This window comes from Triturus cristatus, chromosome 4_1 (assembly GCF_964204655.1).
Source record: "Triturus cristatus chromosome 4_1, aTriCri1.1, whole genome shotgun sequence".
Classification (NCBI taxonomy): Eukaryota; Metazoa; Chordata; class Amphibia; order Caudata; family Salamandridae; genus Triturus; species Triturus cristatus.
In genome coordinates, this window is record NC_140585.1 from 41,689,390 (window position 1) to 41,716,666 (window position 27,277).

A 27,277-nucleotide genomic window follows, 5' to 3' on the forward strand; every position below is an offset into this window, starting at 1 on the left:
ACACACTCAAGTTGTATGTCTGGATCTCATTGTCAGGTATATTGTCTGACATAAATATTGTGTCTTAAATATTGTTTCCAAAAATATTGTTCCACAGGGTGTAGATTCTTTTTATGATTAACTCCAATGTGATAATATGTTTGTAAACTAATTAAAAAATAATTTAAGATACTATTTTTATGTTGTACAATACTATATTCACGACTGATAGAGAAACCTCACTAGAAGGGTCCTACTTAGTGTGTGGTGTTACTGTGAGGAGGATGGGTCCAATCAAATTCTGGAACATGGGGGGACGTGGCCAGCAGCCAACGAAGATGGCCGCAGCCTAGGGAAGCTCCTTTCCCGAAACCCACCCGCCGAGCAATCCTGACATAAATCCGGCGAAAACTGAGAGGCGATACGGCGGAGGCGGCCTGGAAGGGTTGCGGCGATGATCGGGAGCAGTTGCAACCCCGTGCGGACATCTGGGTGAGGCGCGATGGAACGGAGAGACTGAGGCCTGTTGACAGCGGAGGGACCGTGGCCTCGATTTCACGTGTTCTGCGGGAGGCGCTGAAAGGAGTGGAGCTCTCGCGCCTGCGGACGCCGACCTCTGCGCTTCGTGGGCTCTGATGGTGGTGTGGCGGTGGCGGCCCGGGGGTGCAGGGTAATACTCGGGGGCAGCTCCGCCCTATATCCGGATGGACAGAGATAAAGTGGCTGAGGACTCGCGACGGCAGGCTGGCCGGGGCCTCGATTTGTAGGAGCCACCGAGGACTGTGAGGATCCGTCGCACACCCATCCCGATCCCTGTGGCCCGCGTGCTGCATCCGCCTGGACTCCATGCCCGCTGCAGGGGTGGAACTGCGAGCGGAGGCCTGACGACTCCCCGGGGAAGTCGTAGGAGAAGTGAGGAGGACCCCACGGTGCCTGGAGGAACGTGCTATATACAGGCCTATCGTGGCGAGCTCTATTGCGGGAGAGACTCGCGAGGGACAAACGCTGTGAGAGGGAGGCAGGCCGGCCGTTCCCCATATCTCGCTGCTGCATACAGAGGCCACTGCCTGGAGAGGCGACCCTGCATGTCTAAGAATAAGAAATGATGTTGCGGGATGCGTGCCTGGGCCCCTGAGTTTAGAAAACTCTGCCAGCGAAGAGATAGGAGAGGAGCTCCGTGTGGGACGGACCCCTAGGGCCTGGCACAGTCCCGGGGCCCAAGATCCGGCGTGGAGGTAAAAGACACCATCCGACTGTGTCTATATCTATGATGGTGAGGGGCCCCCCAAGAGACTGTTGTGTGGGACAAGCAAAGGCAACCTGGGGGGATGCTTAAGACTATGTGAGGCGGCCGGGTGAAGATCTGATACATCACAGACTACAAAAACGGACAGAGGAGGCCAAGGCTGTCTAGGCCTCGCGAAACCTACCAGTTAGGGGCCAGAAAAACCGACAGGCCGCACGTAGAAAACCCCTCAGGGCAGGCGGCGGCGACTGCTGCCCCCCCCCTTATTGGTGAATTCCCTGGTGTGCCGGGTCTCGCTTTCACCCACTGGATTGTAATGGGAGGCAGGGGGCAGCGCACGATGTCGCACAACAAATTGGACAAATACGCATATCATAAAGGGCGCACGGATGCGCCGTCACCGCAGGCGGCCGCTAGCCCAGATCCGCCACCCGAAAGCACACCGGGGATCACTCTCAAAGATGTGATGACCGCGTTGACTCAGATGCAGGGAACCTTGGGAACAATCTCGACCGATGTCGCGCTGCTCCGCGCGGACATCTCTAAAATGAGCGCACGAGTAAAAGAGGTGGAAATAACCACTGAGACTCTTACCAAAGACACAACAGCCTTCAAAAAACAGATACAAGCATTGGAAATAGTGCAGAAACAATTGATTGACAAGCTGGAAGATCAGGAGGGACGGTCCAGAAGGAATAACATACGCCTGGTGGGCGTGCCGGAGAGCGTGCAAGGACCGGCCCTAGATCTCTTCGTTGAAAAACTGATTATGGACCAGCTGCAGCCTCGTGGCTTGTCCAACTTCTTTTCCGTGGAAAGGGCGCATCGGGTGCCCGGGGGCAGGGCCCGACCAGGTGCCCCCCCACGGCCGATCCTGGCAAGAATATTCAACTTTCGGGACCGGGATGCCATCCTGCAGCGGGCACGCACTGCCCCCCCCCTGAGAGTGGACAATGGTACTATAACAATATACCCAGACTACACGGCTGCAGTGACTAAACAACGTCGAGATTTCTTGGATATAAAAAAAGAACTCCGCAGCCGTGAACTCAAATACGCAATGCTCTATCCAGCAAAATTGCGTGTAGAGGCGGAAGGGAAGACGTGGTTCTTCAACACGCCTACAGAGGCTTTTGACTGGTTGGAAGGCTGGCGATCAGCAAAAGACTCGAGACGTGCAGAACCTGCACATAAACAGCGGTCGCAGCTATCGAAATTATCAGGTGATACTGGCCCAGAAGTGAGCGACAGCTGAATGAGACACGCACTTCAGACTGACTCACAGAGGCTGAACAGGCGATGGATGAAGGAGATGCTGGAGGCGGGCTGCCGTGTGAATCCGCATACATTAGCTCTGCACGAGACTCATGCCATTAGAACTCTATGTTTATCGCACTGAACTGCGGCATATCTCGGGGGTGGTTGAACGGCAGGAAGTGACCCTTTCCCCCTACGCAAGTATAAAGTTATGGGGACTAAGCGCTCTGCTGAGTTGGGGTGGCGGGTAGTTCTGAATCCGCCGGGCAGGGAGGCAGGGAGGGGGGAGGAGGGATGGGTACAGTTTCTAATGGTTATTATTGGTTTAACCAGTGGTTGTGTTGTGATACATAGGATAATGACAAATGGCATTCATGGCATTGCAATAGGGGGCACGATATACATTTTATGGTTTTATACTGCAGTAAATGACAGACAAGACACAAACTCAGACCCCAACGGCTGAAACAGGACCGAACATACAGACTCCCCGAACGCCCAACCCACTATTTAAAATACTGTCCTGGAACGTGAATGGACTAGGTGATAGAATAAAACGAGGGCTGGTATTGCGATACATCAAGCGTAAAGGTCCGGCTGTGGCATTGATCCAGGAATCACACTTGACAGGCTCGGCTTGTAGAGCCCTAGATAGGTGGGGCTTCAAAATGGTGGTGCACTCTGACTTTACCTCAGGTTCACGAGGAGTGGGTATACTGGTGAATAAACGTTTTCCATTGATAATAACTGACTCCCGCAAAGACGACCAGGGATGTTTTCCGGCAATAACCTGCCAATGGGAGGGGAAGGTATACAACATAGTGACAGTGTACATCCCTCCTACACTGCACCAGACTACTTTTCGAGCATTGGGGGAATTCATCCTATCACTTCCGCATGGTGAATTAATAATAGGAGGGGATTTCAACGCGGCAATGGACGCATCCATTGACAGGCAGCCCCCTAGAGACCCTAATACTGCCAATCTTAAACTACTAGAATTCACGGAGGCTCTCGGGCTAATAGATATATGGAGACTCAGATGTCCAAAAGAAGGGCAGTATACATTCCATTCAGGGGTGCACAATAGCCTTTCTAGACTGGACTATATTTTCACGCTGGCGACGGGAGTGGTGGGTGTTGCAGCAGTGACACACCTCCCTAGAGGCATCTCTGACCATTCCCCGGTCCTTATCACATACGCAGCCTTTACCCCTCAGAGACGTAGGATGTTCCCGCTGTCTCCCGGATACCTCAAAGTTCCAACAGTTGCTAAAGGGCTTCTCCTAACAACGAAACAATATTTTGCGGAAAACAAAAATACAGTTTCATCCCCGACGATATTGTGGGAAGCCTACAAAACGGTCCTTTGAGGACAGGCAATCTCGCTGGTAACAGAGCATAAAAAAAAAATCAGAAAAAAGAGGTTGATAGTCTTGAGCAGAGGGTGTCCCGGGCAGAGGCGGAACATGTGCTACATGTTGACGAAAACACAACACACCAGGTACAACAGGAATATAAGTCCTATGTCTGGGAAATGGCGAAGAACAGACCCACCGCAACACAGCACACTATATACGAATTAAGAGATAAAGCGGGTAAATTATTAGCATGGCTAGAACAAAAAGAATGGGCCAATAGGTGGGTGGCACAAATCCAATTGGACGAAGACACGTATACGACGGAGCCTCGGCAAATAGCAGAGGCGTTCGCGGTACATTATCAGAAAATATACACCCCAGAAGCCACAAACACCATAGAGGACAATTTGAATTTCCTCAAAGATATAGCTATGCCCAAACTAGCCCCGTCCGCGGTGGCAGCCCTTGAAAAAGATCTGGCTCCTGAGGAACTGACGTCTGCAATAGCCGCGCTACACCCAGGGAAGGCAATGGGACCAAATGGAATACCAGTTGAGCTATATAAAAAAGCAACAACGCAGATTGTACCGCATCTACTAAATATGTACACTGATAGCTTAGAAAGGGGGATCCTACCAAGAGATCAAAGAGTAGCCACTATAGTTGCCATCCATAAACCCCATAAACCACCGCACGAATGCGCATCTTATAGACCGATCTCCTTGATCAATGCTGAAGCAAAGATTTTGGCAAAAGTGTTGGCAACAAGACTGCAGACGTATCTAGCCACAGTAATACACTCGGACCAATCCGGATTTATGCCTAATCGTAACACCGCCCTTAACCTGCGGCATCTACATGGTGTCATTGCACGCCAGTCCACTATAGAGGAGGAGGCCGTCATCCTATCACTAGATGCTAAAATGACATTTGATCTGGTGGAGTGGCCCTTCCTTTTTGCAGTCCTTCAACACGTGGGATTTGGTCCCAAGTTATGTGCCTGGATCAAACTGCTTTACACATGCCCACTGGCGCAGGTCGTAGTAAACGGCCATATATCGACCACCTTTCCGCTGGGACGGGGAACGAGGCTGGGATGCCCCCTCTCACCACTTCTTTTTGCGCTAGTACTGGAACCATTGGCGGCCTGGATACGACAAGATCCGGTTATCCGTGGCCTAAAATGGGCACGGGGATGGGAAGACCGCATATCCCTCTATGCGGACGACATCCTGTTATACTTAGCATCTCCAGTGCGCTCCAACAACTGTCTCTTAGACATATGTACATCGTATGGTCGGGCCTCCGGATATACTATTAACTGGGCGAAATCACACCTCTACGTACTCCAGGGTCCCCCACCACGGCTTCCAAGGGGATATACGATACAGATAGCAGAGGAAGGGTTCAAATATTTAGGGATATATGTCACGACTGATAGGACACGATTTATCAAAGAGACTCTCACACAGCCCCTAATACGGCTCCGCTGTGACGTCAAGCATTAGCGTTCCTTGCCACTGACACTACTGGGAAGAGCGGCCCTCTTCAAAATGATGGCACTCCCCCGATTCCTGTATGCATTACAAAACACGCCTTTCCCAGTTTCCCACGCATACTTTACAGTGATAAACGCTGAAGTAACCAGCCTATTATGGGAGGGAAAAACGTCGCGAATAGCACTTCATAAATTAACAAGAAGCTGCTATGACGGAGGCATCGCCCTCCCTAACATAAAAATATACTATTGGGCCTCACAGCTTGTAGTTATAAACCAATGGCTTCACGCATCCGGAGATGACCCAGCATACCGAATGGATCGACAGCTACTGGGCGAGGGTGGAGTTATGGGGGCACTATATAACAAGAGTAAGAGACACAACCTCATGGGCCCGACGGCACGCACTATCCAAATATGGTTTGAGGCACAGCGGACGCTGGGATGGGAGGGAAAGATAACGCAGGCTATGCCATTATGGGACACGAAAAGACTGGGTATGTTGCGTAATACTAAAGGATTTAGGCAGTGGGATCTGATAGGGATCTCGCGAGTCGGAGACCTCTGGCAGAAGGGGGAGGTACTTACATTTGCCCAATTGCAGACTGCTTATGACCTGGCGCATACCGAACAATTCAGCTACACACAAATCAGGCACGCGCTTATGGCAGAGATTGCACCGGGCACGCAGCTGGCAGAATCCTCACCACTGGAGGACAGACTTCTCACAGACCACCTCAACAAAAAAGCCATATCTCAAACATATCGCAAAATCATAAAAAATCAGCCAGACCCTCTAACAGTCCTTAAATCTAAATGGGAAACAGAAATAGGAGACCTCGACGAAACAGAATGGCAAGAAGCCCTTTCGTCCCCTAGGGAGGTAGCGATACCATCAAAACTCAAATTGATACAACTGAAAATGCTGCATCGCACTTACTATACCAGAACTCTCCTATACAAACTCAAGCGAACAGACTCGCCACTTTGTCTTCGACAGTGCGGAGAAGAAGGGACTCTCTTTCACACCCTGTGGATGTGTCCCATAGTTGTCCAATTCTGGGGGGCAGTGATGCGTACACTCTCTCAGGTTACAAAAATCACGATTCTCCCAGAGCCAAGGAGATGCCGCCTTAACGTATGGAAACCCACAGATCTTAACCGTACAATGCAAACATGGGTAACATTAGGCATGATGATGGCGAAGCGAAATATAGCACAGAGATGGGGATCCCGGCAGGCCCCTACCCTCGCCCAGTGGTGTAGAGACATGGATACCACAATGATTGCTGAAAGGGCAGTGTATATACATAGAGGATGCCCCAAAAAATGGACTCAGATATGGGGGGGATGGAACAGTTACCGAGGGGATATATGCGAACCCCCCAAGGAAAACTCAGATTCAGAACACAGTGACTAAAGAAATTGAGGGAATGGCTGGGGAAGGGGTGGGCAATATCGATGTCCTTGATAGGGCACTGACTTGGAGAAATGGACTAGGAAGTGTTTATATTAATGTAATGTTGTGCCAGATGTTGAATGAATCTGCATGCATTTATGGAATGATCTTCACTATAAGCAATGCCAAAGATTGTTATGTATATTCTGGAAATATCAATAAAAAGAGTTAAAAAATAAATAAATTCTGGAACATGGCCATACTCAAAAGTTGTGTGCTTGTATTGTGAATGGCAGCAAGAATTCAGAGGGACAGTCATTCTCAGAGGCAGGATTAAACTTAAAGGCGAGTATTCATACTCTGAAGACACTTACTCAGGAAGAGGGCCATCCTCAGAGGCATGTACTCATACTCCAAAAGGGTGGTCACAAACTGAAAAGTATGGTTATAATCAAGGTTTTGTGCTCATACTTAACACAGTATGGTACTAGAATTAGGAGGGTGGTCACAAACTCCGGAGCGTGGTCATACTAAAAGGTGTGTGATCATACTCAGATGGGTGTGGTCCTAGCGGTGTAGTGTTGTTATACACTCAGGAGCGTGGCCATACTCAAAGGTGTGCACTCATACTCCAAGGGGTGTAGTCCTAGCAGAAGGAGTGTGATTATTAACTCAGGAGTGTGGCCATACTCAAAGGTGTGTGCTCATACTCCGAGGGGTGTGATGCTAGCATAAGGAGTGTGGTTGTAAACTCAGGAGCGTGGCCATACTCAAAGGTGTGTGCTCATACTCTGAGGGGTGTGATGCTAGCAGAAGGAGTGGGATTATTAACTCAGGAGTGTGGCCATACTCAAAGGTGTGTGCTCATACTCCGAGGGGTGTGATGCTAGCAGAAGGAGTGTGGTTGTAAACTCAGGAGCGTGGCCATACTCAAAGGTGTGTGCTCATACTCCGAGGAGTGTGGTCCTAGCAGGAGTGTGGTTATAAACTCAGGAGCGTGGCCATACTCAAAGGTGTGTGCTCGTACTCTGAGGGGTGTGATGCTAGCAGAAGGAGTGTGATTATTAACTCAGGTGTGTGGCCATACTCAAAGGTGTGTGCTCATACTCCGAGGGGTGTGATGCTAGCAGAGGGAGTGTGGTTGTAAACTCAGGAGCGTGGCCATACTCAAAGGTGTGTGATCATACTCCGAGGAGTGTGGTCCTAGCAGAAGGAGTGTGGTTATAAACTCAGGAGCGTGGCTATACTTAAAGGTGTGTGCTCATACTCAGGGGGGGTGTGGTCCTAGTAGAAGGAGTGTGGTTATAAACTCAGGAGCGTCACCATACTCAGGGGCGTGTGCTCATACTCCGAGGGGTGTGGTCCTAGCAGGAAGAGTGTGGTTATAAACTCATGAGCATGGGCATACTAAAGGTGTGTGCTCATACTCCGAGGGGTGTGATGCAAGTAGTAGGAGTATGGTTATACAATTTGGAGCGTGGCCATACTCAAAGGTGTGTGCTCAGAGTTCGAGGGGTGTGGTCCTAGTAGTAGGAGCATGGTTATAAACTCAGGAGCGTGGCCATACTCAAAGGTGTGTGCTCATACTCCGAGGAGTGTGGTCCTAGCAGAAAGAGTGTGGTTATAAACTCAGGAGCGTGGTCATACTCAAAGGTGTGCGCTCATACTCTGAGGGTTGTGATCCTAGCAGAAGGAGTGTGGTTATAAACTCCTGAGCATGGACATACTAAAGGTGTGTGCTCATACTCAGAGGGGTGTGGTCCTAGCTGAAGGAGTGTGGTTATAAACTCAGGAGCGTGGCCATTCTCAAAGGTGTGTGCTCATACTCCAAGGGGTGTGGTCCTAGCAGAAGGAGTGTGGTTATAAAGTCATGAACATGGGCATACTAAAGGTGTGTGCTCATACTCCGAGGGTTGTGATGCAAGTAGTAGGAGTATGGTTATACACTCTGGAGCATGGCCATACTCAAAGGTGTGTGCTCATAGTTCGAGGGGTGTGGTCCTAGTAGTAGGAGAGTAGTTATAAATTTAAGAGCGTGGCCGTACTCAAAGGTGTGTGCTCATTCTTCGAGGACTGTGGTCCTAGTAGTAGGAGCATGGTTATAAACTCAGGAGCGTGGCCATACTCAAAGGTGTGTGCTCATACTCCGAGGAGTGTGGTCCTAGCAGAAAGAGTGTGGTTATAAACTCAGGAGCGAGGCCATACTCAAAGGTGTGTGCTCATACTCCGAGGGGTGTGGTCGTAGCAGAAGGAGTGTGGTTATAAACTCAGGAGTGTGGCCATACTCAAAGGTGTGTGCTCATACTCCGAGGGGTGTGGTCCTAGCAGAAGGAGTGTGGTTATAAACTCATGAGCGTGGCCATACTCAAAGGTGTGTGCTCATACTCCGAGGGGTGTGGTCCTAGCAGAAGGAGTGTGGTTATAAACTCAGGAGCGTGGCTATACTCAAAGGTGTGTGCTCATACTCCGAGGGGTGTGGTCGTAGTTGAAGGAGTGTGGATATAAATTTAAGAGCGTAGCCATACTCAAAGGTGTGTGCTCATTCTTTGAGGACTGTGGTCCTAGTAGTAGGAATGTGGTTATAAATTCAGGAGCAGGCTCATACTCAAAGTTGTGTGCTCTTACTCTGAGTGGTTTGGCCCTAGTAGAAGGAGTGTGGTTATTACCGCAGGCGTGTGGCTATACTCAAAGGTGTGTGCTCATACTCCGAGGGGTGTGGTCATAGCAGAAGGAGTGTGGTTATAAGGTCATGAGCATGGGCATACTCAAAGGTGTGTGCTCGTACTCCGAGGGACATGATGCAAGTAGTAGGAGTGTGGTTATACACTCAGGAGCGTGGACATACTCAAAGGTGTGTGCTCATAGTTTGAGGGGTGTGGTCCTAGTAGTAAGAGTGTGGATATAAATTTAAGAGCGTAGCCATACTCAAAGGTGTGTGCTCATTCTTTGAGGCCTGTGGTCCTAGTAGTAGGAGTGTGGTTATAAATTCAGGAGCAGGTTCATACTCAAAGTTGTGTGCTCTTACTCCGAGGAATGTGGTTCTAATATTAGCAGTGTGGTTAATGCCATACTTCGCATCAGGAGTGTGGTTCTAGACTGCCAGTGTGGCCATCTTCTAAAGACTGTGGACATAAACTCTGCTGGGTGGTCCTAGAATCAAGCATGTGCTTCTAATCACAGGATCATGATTATTACTTTCTTAGGGCGGTGGTCATATGCTCAGGTTCATGGTTTTAAAATCTTGTGTCTGGTGATAATGTCAAGAGTGTGTTCACAGTCTCAGAAGGGTAGCTAAAATCTGGAGAGATTGGTCACAGTATCAGATGAGTGGCCATATTCTCAGGCATGTGATCACCATCTCAGACATGTGATCGCAGTCTAAGGCATGTGATCACAATCTCAGGCATGTGATTGCCAGCTCAGGTGTAAGATTGCAGTCTCAGGTGTGTGATCACAATCTCAGGCATGTAATCATAGTCTCAGGTGTGCAAACATAGTCTTAGGGATGTGATCAGTCTCAGGCATGTGATCGCAGTCTCAGGTGTGTGATTGCAGTCTCAGGTGTGTGATCCCGGTCTAAGGCATGTGAACACAATCTCAGGCATGTGATCACAGTCTCAGATGTGCAAACATAGTCTTATGCATGTGATCAGTCTCAGGCGTGTGATTGCATTCTCAGGCGTGTGATGGCAGTCTCAGGCATGTGATTGCAATCTCAGGATTGTGATCAGTCTAAGGCGTTTGATAACAATCTCAAGCTTGAGATCACAGATCAGGAGTGTCATCACAATCTCAGGTGTGTAATCATTGTCTGAGGCAGGAGATCACAGTCCCAGGAGTAAGATCACAGTCTCAGGTGCGTGATCAATCTTAGGCATGTGATTGTCGTCTCAGAAACATGAGCACGATTTCAGACATGAGATCACAATCTCAGGCGTGCGATCATTATCCCAGCCATGTGGTCACAGTCCCAGATGTGTGATCATAATCTCAGGTGTGTGATCACATTCTCAGGTGTGAGATCAGACTCAGGCATCTGATCACAATCGCAGCCATGAGATAAATCTCAGGTGTGTGATCACAGTCTCAGGCATGTGATCTGTCTGAAGCGTGTGATCACAATCTCATGCATGTGATCACAGTCTAAGGAATGTGATCACATCCTCAGGCATGTGATCACAATCTCTGGTCTGTGATCACAATCTCAGGCATGTGATCACAATCTCAGGCCTGTGATCAATCTCAGTTGTGTGATCACAGTCTCAGGAATGTGAATACAGTCTCAGTGCTGTGATCCATCTCAGGCATGTGATCACAACTGCAGGTGAGTGATCGGTCTCAGGCATGTGATCTCATTCTCACAAATGTGATTACAGTCTCATGAATGTGATCACAGTCTTGGTCATGTGATCTCAATGTCAGGCATGTGATCATAGTTTTATCAGGCGTGTGATCACAATTTCAGGCATGTGATCACAGTCTCAGGCGTTGATCACAGTCTGGGCACGTGATCACATTCTTAGGTGTGTGATCACAGTTTAAGGCATGTGTTTACAATTTAAGGCCTGCAATGACCATGTGAGGTGTGTGATCACAGTTTTAGGTGTGTAATCACAATCTCAGGTGTGTGATCACAGGTTAAGGCATTTGATCACAATCTATGGTGTGCGATCATCATGTAAGGTGTGTGATCACAGTCTGGGTGTGTGATCGCAGTTTCAGGTGTGTGATCAGAATCTCAGACACGTGATTACAGCCTCATGTGTGTGCTGACAGTCTCAGGTGTGCGATCTGATAAAAAATCTCAGGCATGTGATAATAATCTCAGGCTTGTGATCAGAGTCAGGCCTGTGATCACAATCTCAGGTGTGAGATCACAGTTTCTGGCACATGATCAGTTTCAAGAATGTGATCACAGTCTGAGGTGTGTGATCACAATCTCAGGTCTGTGATCACAGCCTCAGGTGTGTGATGAGAAAATCAGTTGTGTGATCACAGTTTAAGGCATGTGATCACAATCTATGGTGTGCGATCACCATGTAAGGAGTATGATCACACTCTGGGCGTGTGATCACAGGTTTAGGTGTGTGATCACAGTCTCAGGCATGTGGTCTGTCTGAAGCATGTGATCACAATCTCTGGCATGTGATCACAATCTCTGGTCCGTGATCACAATCTCAGGTCCGTGATGACAGTCTCAGGTGTGTGATCAGTCTCAGGTGTGTGATTTGATCACAATCTCAAGCAGGTAATAATAATCTCAGGCGTGTGATCAGTGTTAGGCATGTGATCACGATCTCAGGAGTGAGATCCCATTCTCAGGCATGTGATCACAGACTTAGGTGTGTGATCTCAATCTCAGATGCTGATCACAGCCTCAGGTTGTGATGACACTCTCAGGAGTGTGATGACATCTCAGGTACATGATCAGTCTCAGACGTGTGATCAGTCTCAGGTGCTTTATCAGTCTCAGGTGTGTGACCACAGCATCAGTCGTGTGATCAGTGTCAGGCATGTGATCACAGTATCAGGAGTTTGATCACATCTCAGGCACGTGATCGGTCTCAGGAGTGTGTTCAGTCTCAGGCGTGTGAGCACAGTCTGAGGTGTGTAATGACAGCCTTAGGTGTATGATTACAGTGGGTGAACAGTCTATCGAGTTTTAAATATCGACTAGCACTAATATCGAGTCTGAAATATCGTAATGCCAGAATATCGACAGTCAGAATATCGTGGACCAGAATATTGAGTGTGAGGTAGTAATATCATTAAAAAAAATATCATTAATATCTTTTGTCAAAATATCGTTGTTAAAAATATCGTTCTTTTATTTAGTCTTATGTATTTTAGTATTTATTTTAAATGTATGTTGTTGGACTTGGCCCTTTTTGGCAGGTTCAACCCTGAACTTTTTGCCTTAAGCTCTAACATGGTGGTCGTGATGTTTGGCCTCTGCACACTATAGGACTGTTACACAGTGTAAAGTGCGTGCGCGCTCTGAGTGCGTGTGGTTAGATTGGCCTGCCCTCCCATAGGAATGCATGGGGGATATGTGTGTCCATGGTAATTCCTGGTGTGAGAGGAGTGCAGGGTCGAGTTTAGTATGTGCAAACTCGTGAGGGTCCCTGGCTGAGTGTGGTAGTACTACCCTGAGAGCAGGTGGGGCCCATCTTAAGTGAAGTGACCCTGCTCTACAGTGTGAGGGTGCAGAACTCTGGAAGGGGGTGCAGAGGGAAGAAGTCCTCACCTCTGACCCCGGTGCATCCGGTGAATGTGGATCCCAGGTGGTAGTCCAGTTGATGGAGAGAGGTCCTGAACTGGTAGGAGAGTTGTGTTCTGGTGGGTGCTTCCCCTGGGAGGGTGCGGAACCCTAGAAGCAGGAGTTGACCTAATGGTTAGGGCGCTCGACCCCGGACCTGGGGGAACTGGGTCCGATTCTAGGTAACGACGCTAAACCTCCTGTGATTCTGGGCAAATCACTTAATTTCCCCGTGCCTAACAAAAAAAAAAAAATGAATGTGTGTCCTCATGTAACGTAACTGGTGCTATGTAAAGCGCTCTGATACCTGATTGGATTCGGGTCAAGTTCGCACTATATAAAACTCTGCTAAAAAAAAAAAAAAAATTAGAAGTAGGGTGATGAGACGCTTTGCCCTTGACCTCTGGTCAGCCTGAGGGTGCGTTCCCTAGGTTGAAGGATCAGTGGTAGTTTGGAACTACACTGAGAGGGAGAGTGGAGAATGGCTATTGGATGCCAGGGGTTACTGCCCCCCACTCTGTGGATTGGCAAGGACCAGTGGTATCTGAATGGGCTACGGCCTGGTCCTGGCCGTGGACAACTAGGGAGTACCAGTGGGGTAGCCTAGTTTGGCCTGAGAGTTTTTTTCAGAGGGAATCACGTTGGTTCAGAGTGGCGTAGAACCGGAGGGTGTCCCTGCAGTGCAGGCCCGCGCCCGTGTTCTATCGCCCCAAGCAGGGAAGCCCATCACAGTGGTGATTGGTCTGCCCTGCGTTTTGGCTGGAAGGGGGTTGTGTTGGACTTGGCCCTTTTTGGCAGGTTCACCCCTGAACTTTTTGCCTTAAGCTCTGACATGGTGGTAGTGATTTGTGGCCTCTGCGCACTTTAGCACTGTGGCCCAGTGTAAAGTGCGTGCGCGTTCTGAGTGTGTGTGGTTAGATTGGCCTGCCCTCCCATAGGAATGCATGGGGAATATGTGTGTCCATGGTAATTCCTGGTATGAGAGGAGTGCAGGGTCAAGTTTAGTATGTGCAAACAGGTGGCCCCAGGTATTGGGAACCGCTCCTGAACCGCTGGTGAACCCAGGCAGGCTGCCAAGAATTTGGGCTTCATCTTCGATGATGCTTTATCTAGGCAGAATCAAGTACGATCACTATGTGGGAAAAGCTTTGCCACACTAAAACTTCTTAGAAGACTTTTTCCATGGATCCCTCTAAATTGTAGGAAAACAGTGACACAGGCACTTCTTGTGAGTAGGCTGGACTATGGCAATGCATTGTATGTGGGCATGGCTGACTATCTTTTTACCAGACTTCAAGTGGTCCAAAATGCTGCTGCCAAACTGATATGCAACAAGAGTAGATATAGTTCAGCCTCCTTCTGTATGAAGGAATTACACTGGCTACCTGTACGCCAAAGAGCCAACTTTAAGCTCATGTGCTTTGCGCATAGAACGCTATACAAAACAGGTCCTCAAATCCTACATGGAAAATTAAAATTTCATGTACCTCTGTGCAATCTGAGATCCCGCCATCAGGCACTGGCATCAGTCAAGCGTACGACTAAAGCCAGGATGGGCGACCGATCGTTTTCAAAATCAGCAGCGGTCATTTGGAACAAACTCCCTCCAGAACTATGCCTGACTGAAGAATACCTAATGTTCAGAAAAAAACTAAAAACACATGTATTCCCTGGTTACTAAGCTGTTAACTTGAATCTTTCTCTGCCTGCACTCAGTTATGTTTCAGCGCCGTGATGTCCCTTGGGATGAGTGTTGCGCTCTATAAATAAATAAAATAAAAAACAAAACTCGTGAGGATAAATGCTGCGCAATGGTGTGCGCAGATTTATGGTGACTGGTGGAGAAATGCCACTTTTAGAAGTTGGCATTTCTGTGTGCTGTGTGCTTGCCTGCCTGATGTGAATGGCATGTCTGGCTTGTGATTGACAGGAGCTGAGAGGTGTGGGTGGCTCCAGGAGACAGGGGGAGTCAGCCCAGTGGTGAATAGAGAGATCTGCATGCAGATGGGAGGGAGGAGTTGCACCTGGGACCTGAATAGGGCTATGCCTTCCCTCCACAATGCCGGCTCCGCCCCCTGTGGTGCGTCTGATCACCGAGCCCCCACCTGACAAAGGAGAGAGGAGCTGAGCAAAAAAATTGCTCCAAAGCTCCCCTAAACCAGTTCTGACTGGTATCACCAAGCCCTGTGACACAAAGGGAAATGTAGTATAAATATAGGGGCTGTGACCCCATCAAAATGTTCTGGTTCTGTTCCCTTGACTGGATGGGGGGCTGCTGCTGCTGGGGCCCAGGAGGGACCGCCATGGGGGCTGCCTCCCTGCTGGAGCGGCCTGTGTGCTGGCCCCTGGGCCCCGCTATGCCCCTGAACCTCTCCTGGACTTTTGCTGTGGAGCTGTGGCTCCTGAATCTGAAGAGCGCTTTATTTGCATTTCCCCCAAGAGGAAGGAGCGCTTGGCTTTACTTTGGGAAGCACCTGGCTCTGTTGCTGAGGAGCGCTTTACTCTAAATTCCCCTGAAAGGGAGAAGCGTGGGCTGCGCAGCGCTGTGCTGCAGCCCCCTTTAAAGAGGTAATCCCCCTAGTAGGGATTCCCCCGTGATGCCTCAACAGTGGGTGCCCACCCCGCATTTTTCTGTATCTCACGGGTGCCCACCCCGCTTAAGGTTTCATTATTATGGCGGGAGCCCACCCCGCTCTATATTTTAATTTTGAGAGGGAGCCTACCCCTCAATGTCTGCTTCATCTTTATTTTTAACTGCGGGTGCCCACCCCACGTTTCACTGCCGCAGCCCGAGTAGCTCAAGGATTCCTCTCCGGGTCGCTCTTCACGCGACCCGTAAGTCAGGCGAGGCTGCCTGACGTGGGGCGGAGCCTCGCGGGCTCCATTTCTGCCTTCCCCCGGTAGCTGGAGAAAGGGGGAAGGCAACTCAGAAGCTGCCGGGTCTCCTTCAAGAGCGGGGCCGCCGTGTGCTATTGGGAGCCCCGCAGGACGGTAATGGGAGCGGACAGCGCCATGACTCCAGCGCGTGGAGGCGAAGTACTGGTGCTGGTCGGCAGGGCTCTCTGAGCAGAGAGAGAGCCCCGCATCCTGCTGAGCCGCCGTGAGAGGACACGCGCAGAGAGCCCGGTAAGAGGGGGCTCAATGTTATCCCTATTTGTTTAAATGTTGAGCGGACCCGCCGTTGCAGGTCGCTCCTACATGGGGAGGCCAATTTAATGGAAAAGCCCAGTGGGACCCTGAGGGCACAGATGTGCCGGGCCCCCTTCAGTTCATTTACCTCAGCTGCCCCATTTGCAGAGGGCAGCTGCAACGTTTTACGCACAATTGTTCCAGTAGGCACAGTGGTGCCAGCCATCATTTTAATATTCCCAGCTGCCCAGCAAGTTGTGGGCAGCTGCCTCGTTTAGGCCACAGTGCTTTGGGGGGCATGCCTTTTGAAGTTAGGAGTGAGATGCACTCCTTTTCCCCATATCTTCACAGCTGCGCAGCACTTAGTGCCAGCTGCAACGTTTAGGTCTGCGCAGTGCGCACTCTTGACTTTCGCTGCATAGGCAGCAGCCCTGACTCTTGGGACATGGGGCTATTGAGCCCCTTTTGAGATGGCCAGTTGGCTAGGGGGACTGTTGGGTTTATAGGGCGCCAGGCCCTAATGTGATTTATGTGGTGCTAGGAAATGTGATTCATGTGGTATGATTTACGCACCCTGTGTTATACCTCTAAATGTGTTTTTTATGATTATGAGGTTGCTTTGCGTATTATGGTTTATGCTAGTGAGATTATGTTCCACTGTGTGATTTATGCCCCTAATGTGAGTTATGCTTAGGAGGTCAGGGTCTAATGCGTTTAGACTTATGAGAGAATTGCATATTGTGTTTATGCTGGTGAGGTTGGCGCAGAACGTATTTACCCGCTAAATGTAATACTGTGCATAATGTAGTTTATGTTACAGGCTGATGCTAAGTACAGTGATTACCAGTGGTTACTGGTTGTGCGTTTATGATCTGTTTTTGATCTGTTTTACTTTTACTAAGTTCACTTTTGTGATGGTTCTGACAGTGGTCCAGTGGGCCCTGTCAGGTGTATATAATCCCTTGTAGATATGACCCAGTGCCAGGTGGCACCATGTATATTATGTGTTTTCTATTCTAATGTGCTATGAGAATACAAAGGCTATTTTTGATATAACCTTGTGTGGAGTTCTTTTTGTGGTGTGCCTGGGATGTTGTTGCTGTGTGCGTGCGCAAATGCTTTACACATTGCCACCAGGATAAGCCGGACTGCTCGTGCCAAGCTACCAAGGAGGTGAGCAGGGGTTATCTTTGGCGTGTAACTCCCTTTCCCTGACTAGATTGGTGGTCTCTGCCTGGCTTTGGCGCAAGCCTTAGCCAAGCAGAGATCCAATTTCTAACATATGTGTTCTATATTTTTGTGTAAGTATTACGTTTGTTTTTTAATATATGTGTTAAATTTGTAGTAGTTATAAAAAAAAAATTACGTTGCATTTTAGTTCCGTAGCGGGTTGTGGGTTTATAGGGGAATAGGGTGAGAAGTAATTTATTATATGAAATGTATTAACAATTTTTAGAAGTTATTACATTTTTTAAATTAAATTTAGAGTTTTAGTTCCGTAGCGCATTGTGGGTTTATATTGCAGTAGGGTGGGAAGTAATTTTATTAATTAATATTTTTCATTAATTAATATTTATGTATGTAATATTTTATATTGTTAGGTGTGGTTATTAATTTGTTATCTGTTAGTTATTAATTGGCTATGAATTAATTGTTAGATATGTTAATTGTGTCATTTTTTAAGGAGAGGGTTGTGGGTTTATAGGGGAGTAGGGTGGGAATTAATTTAATTATAATTAATTAATTAATAATTTTTATTAATTAATATGTATGTATTTGTTATTTTATATTGTTAAATGTGGTTATCATTTTTGTATTAATTAGTTATTAATAATTATTATTTTATTAGACATTATGTTAAATGTGTCTTTTTTTAAGAGTGTGTTATGCATTGATAGGGGAGTAGGGTGGGAAGTAATTTAATTTTAATATATTTTAAAATATTTTTTATATAATATTTATTTTATTTTATTTTATATTGTTAATTGTGTGGACTAATTTATTACTAATTGTTCTTTATGTGTTTGTTAATTGTTATTAGTTAATTGATTGTTAATTAATTATGTAAATTTTGTCATGTTTTGCAACATTGTTGGTGTCATTTATAGGGGAATATGGTGGAAGGTAATTTATTTTTGAATACTTAATTATTTCCATCCACTATGCAAAACTTTCCCTACTGTTGCACTTGCTGGAGTGGGAATAGTAAATAATTCCCCTCCATTATCCAACACTTTCACTACTGTTGCACTTATTGGAGTGGGAATAGTAAATTATTACACTCCGCTATTCAACACTTTCCCTACTGCTACACTTGCTGGAGTGGGAATAGTAAGTTATTCCCCTCGCTATCCAACACTTTTCCTTCTGTTGCACTTGCTGGAGTATGAATAGTAAATTATTCCCTTCCGCTATCCAACACTTTCCCTACTGTTGCACTTGGTGGAGTGGGAATAGTAAATGATTCCCCTCCTCAAACCAACACTTTCCTTACTGTTGCATTTGGTGGGGTGGGAATAGTAATTTTTACCCTTCCGCTATCCAACATTTTCCCTACTGTTGCACTTTCTGGAGTGGGAATAATAATTTTTACCCTTCTGCTATCCAACACTTTCCCTACTGTTGCACTCTCTGGAGTGGGAATAGTAAATTATTCCTCTCCGCTATTCAACACTTTCCCTACTGTTGCACTTGGTGGAGTGGGAATAGTAAATTATTCCCCTCCTCTATCCAACACTTTCCTTACTGTTGCATTTGGTGGGGTGGGAATAGTAATTTTTTCCCTTCCGCTATCCAACATTTTCCCTACTGTTGCACTTTCTGGAGTGGGAATAGTAATTTTTACCCTTCTGCTATCTAACACTTTCCCTACTGTTGCACTTGCTGGAGTGGGAATAGTAATTATATCCCCTCCGCTATCCAACACTTTCCCTGCTGTTGCACTTGCTGGAGTGGGAATAGTAAATTATTCCCCTCCGCTATCCAACACTTTCCCTACTGTTGCACTCCTTGCAGTGGGATTAATTATTTATCCCCTCTGCTATCCAACATTTTCCCAAAAGCATTGACGCCACTTCAACTATGTATTGGGTGGGGCTCTGTGGTGCTGCAAAAACCTGTCTTTCACATTCATGCATTGGTGCACTGAACTAAGTTCCCCCATATTACCCGTGAATGTGAAAACAAACCTTGTAGAGCTGATCCAGAGACTCAGTTTGTGCAACATTTTGAGTAAGGTTTGTAAGTGACTTATATGAAGAAAAGTCACTGATGGAGGATTAATGATCGCTTTTATGACGATACTCACAAAAAATCCCCTTGTGGGGTCTAAGGAACAGCTGAAAGGGTCCTTACATATTGTGACCTGCTATCACCTTTGTGGAGAGCAACAGGAAACATTAAACTGTTGTGTTTTCATGTATTGAAATGATTCAGGGATAGAACCCATTAACTCATCCCTAATTAATAAGGAGAAGTAGCATTGTTCGGATAAGCAACTGGATAATTTGATCAACATGGAATCCTCTAGAGAAAGAGCAGAGCTAATCCTACACTCAGGGCAGTGGCATATTAAGTCCTGAATGTTAAAAGTGTACTTTTAGAGTCGTGCATACTGAATATATATTATTACTGTCCTTTTGGCGAGTGAATCATGATGTTGTTTTACTTGCACAGTCCTGTGATGAAATTGAGGAGGGTTAAGATTAACAAAACAAAGTTTTCACTGTGTGCAATTTTTTCTGAGTAGCTTATATAGCTTTGTATTTTCAAAAACAAACTTTAATAATCAATAAAGTAATCAAGGGCGCACACTGCAAATGGCCTTGGCCGTGGAGTGATAGTTTTGAGGCCGACCACACTCCTATTTTAAACGAGATCCTCTAAATCAGGCACTCTTTAGAAAAGGTGATGGTTCAAAAAAGATGGGCTTCTGTTTCTCATCAGAGTCATCTGGTAAAAAGTTCATAAAACCAACCCCTCCACTGCAGAAAGCTGTGTCTCATGGAAAGATCATATGTTAGAATCCAGATCCTTCCCAGATCAATAAAATATTCACAACTGTATTGATTAATAGATGCACAAAGTGCTATGTAAGCAATTAATAATTATTGTTTGCAAAGCAACATCAAACCAGGCCATTCTGCACTTTTTATAATTACAAGCCTCAGTGTTAGTGCAGACGTCACATTTTTAGAATGTTTTCCACCAAGTAGTGAACTCTGGAGGATGAAGAGTCCTGCATAATTTATCAAAGCATCGATGAAGCTCCTGCCAGGCTGGTGGCCTGCAATGCCCTGAGGGGATGCATGTATGAAAACTTTCCCAAAGACACAGTCAAACAAGGACAAAGCAAGGTAAGTATGTCTTCATCTCTGCTCACGAGAGCTGGAAAAACAACCCGTTGGAACTACTCCATTCCTCATTTAATTCAGAGAGAAGATGAAGACCCTGCTCTTCAGAGGGCACCTCGTCTTCACTCCATAGGATTCACTACCCACGACTACCCATCCTCAGCATGCAAGATCCTGAATCAAAACCCGGGGCCCCCACCCTTGTGGAGCACCGTGGGCCAGATGTGCTAACATCAAGAACAGTGATGTCCTAATTGCGATTATCTCTGAATCACAATTAGGAAATCGTTATTCCTAATGTATGTCATTCTTTTTTGATTAGCAATTCCTAGTGGGTTGCATGAATTTTAATGATATGGCTCTCGATTTGTGACCATTAGGAATGACAGCCATCCCAGGGATGGTGGCCTGTGTGGGTCAGCAGACCACCGAGTCTGTGACTGCTTAAAAAACAAAATAGGGCCTGTTTTCCTTAACAAAAGTTTTAAGTTTCATTTTTTAAGAGTTGGACCACTGCCTACTCTCAAAATATATACTTTTTACATTCATAAAGGGGAGGTGGTCCCTTGGGACACCACCTCCTTCAAGGAGTCTGTAAAATATTATTTTTTTGCGACTGGATTTTGGTTGTAAATCATTAATACATACCACTGCAGACTGGTATGTGGAAGGGGTGCCATAGACACGCTTCTTCCAAATACTGAATCGGAAATCCAAAGTGAGATTTGGTAACAAGTTACTAAATCGCAGATTGCCTTTTGTACATTGTAAAAAGAATCAGCAAATTGAGCCAATTGCGACCTCAAAAAAGTTGTGTACATCTGGACTTATGTTTTCTGTATTTTTTGTACAACTGTGCACAGGGGCGTAGCTACCATTAGTGCAACAGGTGCAGCAGCACCAGGGCCTAGAGCCTAGAGGGGTCCATTGAAGCATGATAATTGCTGTATTTTAGTACCCCAACAACAGCCAAAGGGGCCATTGTTGTTGCTTGCACCAGGACACATTCTACTGGCGTTCCACTCCACAAATATATTACATATCTCTGTTCGTACCCACATTCTGAAGATATCAAGGCATACAGACCTGAAGGGGTCCCGGCATCAGCAGACACGACGGACATCACTGAAAGACACACAAGAATGGGACAGAGAGGGGAGGCATGAGCATTTCTGAAAAATTAATGATTGAAAAATGCAAACAGATATTTACCTTTAAATAGAACGAGAGAGCATAACCATGGCATATGGCAAGCACAAAAGGAGACTGCGTGTTATACGGTAAGGAGGCGTGGGAGACTACATGTAATACGATAAGGAGGCGTGGGAGACTGCGTGTAATACGGGAAGGAGGCATGGGAGACTTCATGTAATACGGTAAGGAGGCGTGGGAGACTGCGTGTAATACGGTAAGGGGGCGTGGGAGACTGCGTGTAATACGGTAAGGAGGCGTGGGAGACTGTGTGTAATACGGTAAGGAGGCGTGGGAGACTTCATGTAATACGGTAAGGAGGCGTGGGAGACTGCGTGTAATACGGTAAGGAGGCGTGGGAGACTGCGTGTAATACGGTAGGGAGGCGTGGGAGACTGCGTGTAATATGGTAAGGAGGCGGGTGTAATACAGTAAGGAGGCGTGGGAGACTGGGTGTAATATGGTAAGGAGGCGTGGGAGACTGCGTGTAATATGGTAAGGAGGCGTGGGAGACCGTGTAATACGGTAAGGAGGCGTGGGAGACTGCGTGTAATATGGTAAGGAGGCGTGGGAGACTGCGTCTAATATGGTAAGGAGGCGTGGGAGACTGCGTGTAATATTGTAAGGAGGCATGGGAGACTGTGTGTAATATGGTAAGGAGGCGTGGGAGACTGCGTGTAATACGGCAAGGAGGCGTGGGAGACTGCGTGTAATACGGTAAGGAGGCATGAGAGACTGCATGTAATATGGTAAGGAGGCGTGGGAGACTGCGTGTAATACGGTAAGGCAGCGTGCAGAATATGGGCAACCCGCTAACATTGGCCAGGCTTTCTTCCTGTCAAAGCTTATCAGCTCAAATAAGAAAGCTCTGAGGCCAAAAGTCAAAAATCGACTTTTATATATTGTCCTTCTAAAATTCGAGTAGATATCTCACTTTTTAGGGATTCACTCGGAACCAGGAAAGTTACGACGTTCCTAGAGATCCACGTGTTCTCCTTTTCCCAAAAGATCTAAGTGCTGAATTTCTACCAGCTGATAAAGCTTTATAAATAAGTCTTGCACAAACATGTTTGTCATTTGCTCTTCTCTGCATGGCAAATATTCTCCCGATAAAGACAAGGCTTTGCCTATACTTAATACTAGTATCAATGGGTTTGTAAATACCCACAAAACAGCGCCATTGTGGGCGCTCTCTACCTTGACCCCATCCACTCCTCCCGGTGGAGCCCGTCTCTTACCTCTAACACTTGATCCAACCAAGACGAGGCATCCAATCTGCTGGTAGATTCCCCCCATTGGAACTGCACGCTTCCACGTATCTTTAGTTTGTGAATCCCTCTGTTGAATGTTGGATTACTAATGACTTCTTCACCCTACCAAGTTCATCTTAGAAATGCAAAAGCCTTGCCGAATCGTACTTAATAGGGGTTATGTATGAGCAACGCAAACCTATGACTATCTTGTCCAAAGATATTTCAGCCTTTCTCTTTCTCTCCTGCCCCCATTCCTTCTTACAATAAGTGGCGGCTCCTCTGGGAGGGCTTTACGCGCAGTGCCCTTACAATAAGTGGCAGCTCCTCTGGGAGGGCGTTATGCGCAGTGCCCTTACAATAAGTGGCGGCTCCTCTGGGAGGGTGTTACGCACAGTGCCCTTACAATAAGTGGCGGCTCCTCTGGGAGGGCGTTACGCGCAGTCCCCTTACAATAAGTGGCGGCTCCTCTGGCAGGGCGTTACGCACAGTGCCCTCACAATAAGTGGCGGCTCCTCTGGGAGGGCGTTACGCACAGTGCCCTTACAATAAGTGGCGGCTCCTCTGGGAGGGCGTTACGCGCAGTGCCCTTACAATAAGTGGCGGCTCCTCTGGGAGGGCGTTACACACAGTGCCCTTACAATAAGTAGCGGCTCCTCTGGGAGGGCGTTAAGCGCAGTTCCCTTACAATAAGTGGCGGCTCCTCTGGGAGGGCTTTACGCGCAGTGCCCTAACGGAGGAGGCAGGAGGAAGTTGTACAGACTGCTACCTTGACCCTACTGAGGGCAGGTGGCCCTACACCAAAGCTAGTGCATGCAAGATGGGGTGCATCAAAGTTTTTCCCCCACTCACAAGTGTCGTTTGTGCTCGTGAAGGCAGGAATGAGGGCCAGGTGTATTATCTAATCCAAAGATCTTACCAGCACTTGTGGCGATGAAATATCTCGCCCCAAAAAATCAGTCATTGTGCTCCGCCCAAGATCCCTGCCTTCTCCTCTCATTGGTCAACCACGATGAAGGCTCGGCCGATGAGGGAAGAAGGCAGGAACCTGAGTGGGCCAGTGTGGAGTTTAAGACTGTTGATTGTGTGTGCCCTGTTGCCCTGGTGACTACCTTGTGTCCTCCACCACCCGTCGCCCGTGCCCTGATAGGGGGCACCACAAGCTCATGAGCTCAAAGAGAGACTTCTGTGCCTGCAGCTCTGGGACTCCTGAGGCCAGGGCAGAGCTGGGCACAGCACCAGCCTCTCCCTTGTCTGCCATGGTCTTTCCCAAAGACTTCAGCTGTTCCATAACATGAAGCTCGTGTCTTCAGTGTTTTCACAGAGGGTCCCTTTCTTCCCCCTGTAGTGGTGTCTCATCTGCTTGCGTCGCTTGCTCGGTGCAGTTCGATGAGTCATTCATGTCCCTCCATTTTGAAAGTTCTCCAAGGAGTGAGGCCTGTATCAGTCAGTCACATTGACGGCAGGCTCTCAGTTGATAAATGTGACCTGCATTCTCGTTCATTCCATCTTCTTACGTTTCTGTATAAGGTTTTCAATTGTCCTTAACACCTCATTAAATTGTTTGAGTTGCAGGAATGTGGGTTGTGCATGGCTTCAGGACGCGATGGTCCTCAAACCAACAGACCCGGGTCAGCTAAGCATTCAGGGTCCCATTGAAACCCCGTGTCTCCCTTCCCTCTGGAGGGTGACGCGGGAAAGAATACAAAAGTGTAATGGAAGGAAAGCCTGAATTAATCTCAGCCAATGGAAGGAAAGCCTGAATTAATCTCAGCCAATGGAAGGAAAGCCTGAATTAATCTCAGCCACTTGTGATTACTCAGGCCGCATCCCAGTCCATCATTAATATTTTGCACACGTGCCACCTAAGTTGGACCCAGCTCTGTGCAAATCAGTCTTGACCCTGCTCCCAGTGGCGGCTGGCATGTATTCACAGAGGTGAGGCGGGCAAAATACTGGTGATATTAAAATAATATAAAAAATGGCACTTACCTTTCTGACTTGCCGCACAATGCCCTCCTCCCTCGGGTGTCTTCTTTCCTCGAAGCTCTGGACCCAGGAAAATGCACAACCCAATCCTGGCGCTGCTTCATGCTGTTAACCAGCATGAGAGAAGCATCAGGATTGGAGGGAGCTGCCTCTCTCAGCTCTCTCAAGAGCGTTGGAGGCCTGTGCTTTCTCTAGCCCAGCTAAGACAGCTAGGTTAGAGAAGTTTAAAATACGCATTTCTGGCTGACCCTCGCAAGACGGCCTGCCAAAGAGACATGGGCACTTTAAACATAAGTGTACAGCTCCCTGCTGCCACTCAGCAACAATGCCTAGGCCGTAGGCAGTTGTATTGCTGTATCCCCATAACATTTACAGACGCCCTGGTGGCGATGACCGCTTTTTCTTCCGATTGTGCACAGGGGCACCACAAGCTCAAGCGATTGTCCTCTTTGTCCTCTTCAGGTGAAGAGACTTCTACCTGTAAGTCACTTTATGGGTGGTTTTCGAGTCACCAGTGTACTTGAGGTTAGTGGTTCACAATTGGCGTACCACTCTCCTTGGTGGCTTGGTGCCTTGGGGGTCTCTGCCTTGGGTTTTCTTTCGGCAGACTAAGACAAAGTGGTTGGGCATTCCGCAGTGAGAGCATGTTTGGCCTTGTGCGGGACAGGCGTTGATTGGATGTTCTTCCCACCCATAGTATCCGCACTTGTTCTTCCGGGGCTGGAATGGGCATCCTCTGGGGGCATTCCTTGTCTCCTACGTTCTTACCGCGTCTGCTCACTTCGTCTTGACGACTACGTTCTTGTACTACATCCGTCCTAGTGCTAGGTCAATCTCGTCGGCCCCTGCGGTGGATAGGTCGTGTGACCTTGCGAGGATTATGATGTCGTCCATTCTTATATGCGGTTGTCTTAATATTATTCCATGCAGAGTCTTGTTACGGCATCCCTGAATTAGCCAGGCGCGGATCTCTTTGAGCTAGTCATCAGCTGTGCAAGTGCTCTCCAGTTCCCCTAGCCTGGCGTACAAAGTGTTGATTGATTCGCCCTCTCTCTGGCAGGCTTGGTGCAGTTTGAACCTCTTGCAGTCCGGGTTTAATTGTGGGTCAAAATGAGCGTTGAATGCTCCTACTGCGGCGTTGTAGTTGGTACGTGGGCCTGAGTTCGGTAGGTGCTTGAATAGGAGGTAGGGTTCTTCCCCTGCGTAGTGTAGGAGTAGTGAATGTTTGACGGCATCATCAGTCTCTCGTGTGTCTACGAAGTAGAGGTCCAGATGCCCTATCCATGGTTTCCAGTTGGAGGAAGCAGTTGCAGGATCGGCCATTTTGCTGAATGGGAGTAGTACACCCGTGAGTGCGTGCTGTGTGACAACGTGGCTGGGAGGTTGAGCAGCATTTGGTTCATCCCCCATCCTTGGAGTGTTATGTGAATCCTCTTTCTGGTGATTCTCTTTGTTTGACTGGAAGCTGACTGCCTGTGGCTGTAGTGTATTTGGCGCTGGTCTGTATTCTCCCCTTGACAATGTTTTCTTTTTCTTTTCACGCATAACACTGCTCTCTCTTGTGCTATTCTTCCCTGAGGATTGTATGTGCAAATTTCCTCTATTTCTTCTTCTTTTTTATACCCCTTTTTTCTAGCTGATGGGCACTGAGCTGGGTATTGAAAGGAACCTGTTGCCTTAGCCATTGCTTGTTTATTGCCTTAATGAAAGGCAACTGCGGAATATCAATCAAGTCTGACCCAGTACCTTATAGCTGCTACAGGCGCTGTTGTACACATGGACTAGGAGACTTTGACTGAAGTCGATGCATTGCCACAGGCTGCGGTGCTCCTGCGCCTCACTACTTGGCTGACGGCAGCCTGCGGTGTTGTGATGCCTAGGGGCGTGATCGTCTTTCCGCTGCAAGCTAGCAGGTACGCCGGGCCACCGATTTATGGATCGGCGTGTAGCCTGCCTCGCTACACTGCAGGGCCTTGATGGCAGTGCGGAAGAATGTGCGGGCTGGCCCCCGTTCTTGTGGCCAGTGTGTTGTCTCCTGTGCAGGGTAGGTCGCACTTGCTCTACGCGCATGTGGCCTTCGCAGCCTGCCAATAAAATATACGCCTGCACCTGTTTGTCATTCGGGTGGAAAGACCTCGAGCGTTCACCACCCATTTATTTTCTAAACTTTGGCCATGCCTGGCCGGAGGGTGAGGTGAGACTACATCCGGCTGCTGACCTTCTACACAACCCAGGACTAACTTCACCCTTGCTGTGGGCTCCTCAGCCGGGTGCAGCTTGATTCCTGTGACACAGTGTGCACGGGACCAACAACTGGGTATACCCGTCCCACTTAGGGCGACTCACTAGTTATCTAAAAAGTGATAA

At 47.8% G+C, this 27,277-nt stretch overlaps 1 protein-coding gene across 3 annotated transcripts in view; it reads right to left on the reverse strand.

Moving 5' to 3' along the window:
- Nucleotides 1–27,277, reverse strand: part of CD5 (CD5 molecule) — a 139,410-nt gene that overhangs the window by 91,324 nt on the left and 20,809 nt on the right. For 2 of the 3 annotated variants that reach the window (XM_085651454.1, XM_085651456.1), the window contains one exon: nucleotides 21,567–21,605. The exons of the other annotated variant lie outside the window; for it this stretch is intronic. In XM_085651454.1, coding sequence (XP_085507580.1) covers nucleotides 21,567–21,605 — 39 coding nt within the window. The remainder of the gene's footprint in view (nucleotides 1–21,566; nucleotides 21,606–27,277) is intronic. 3 annotated transcript variants of the gene reach the window in all.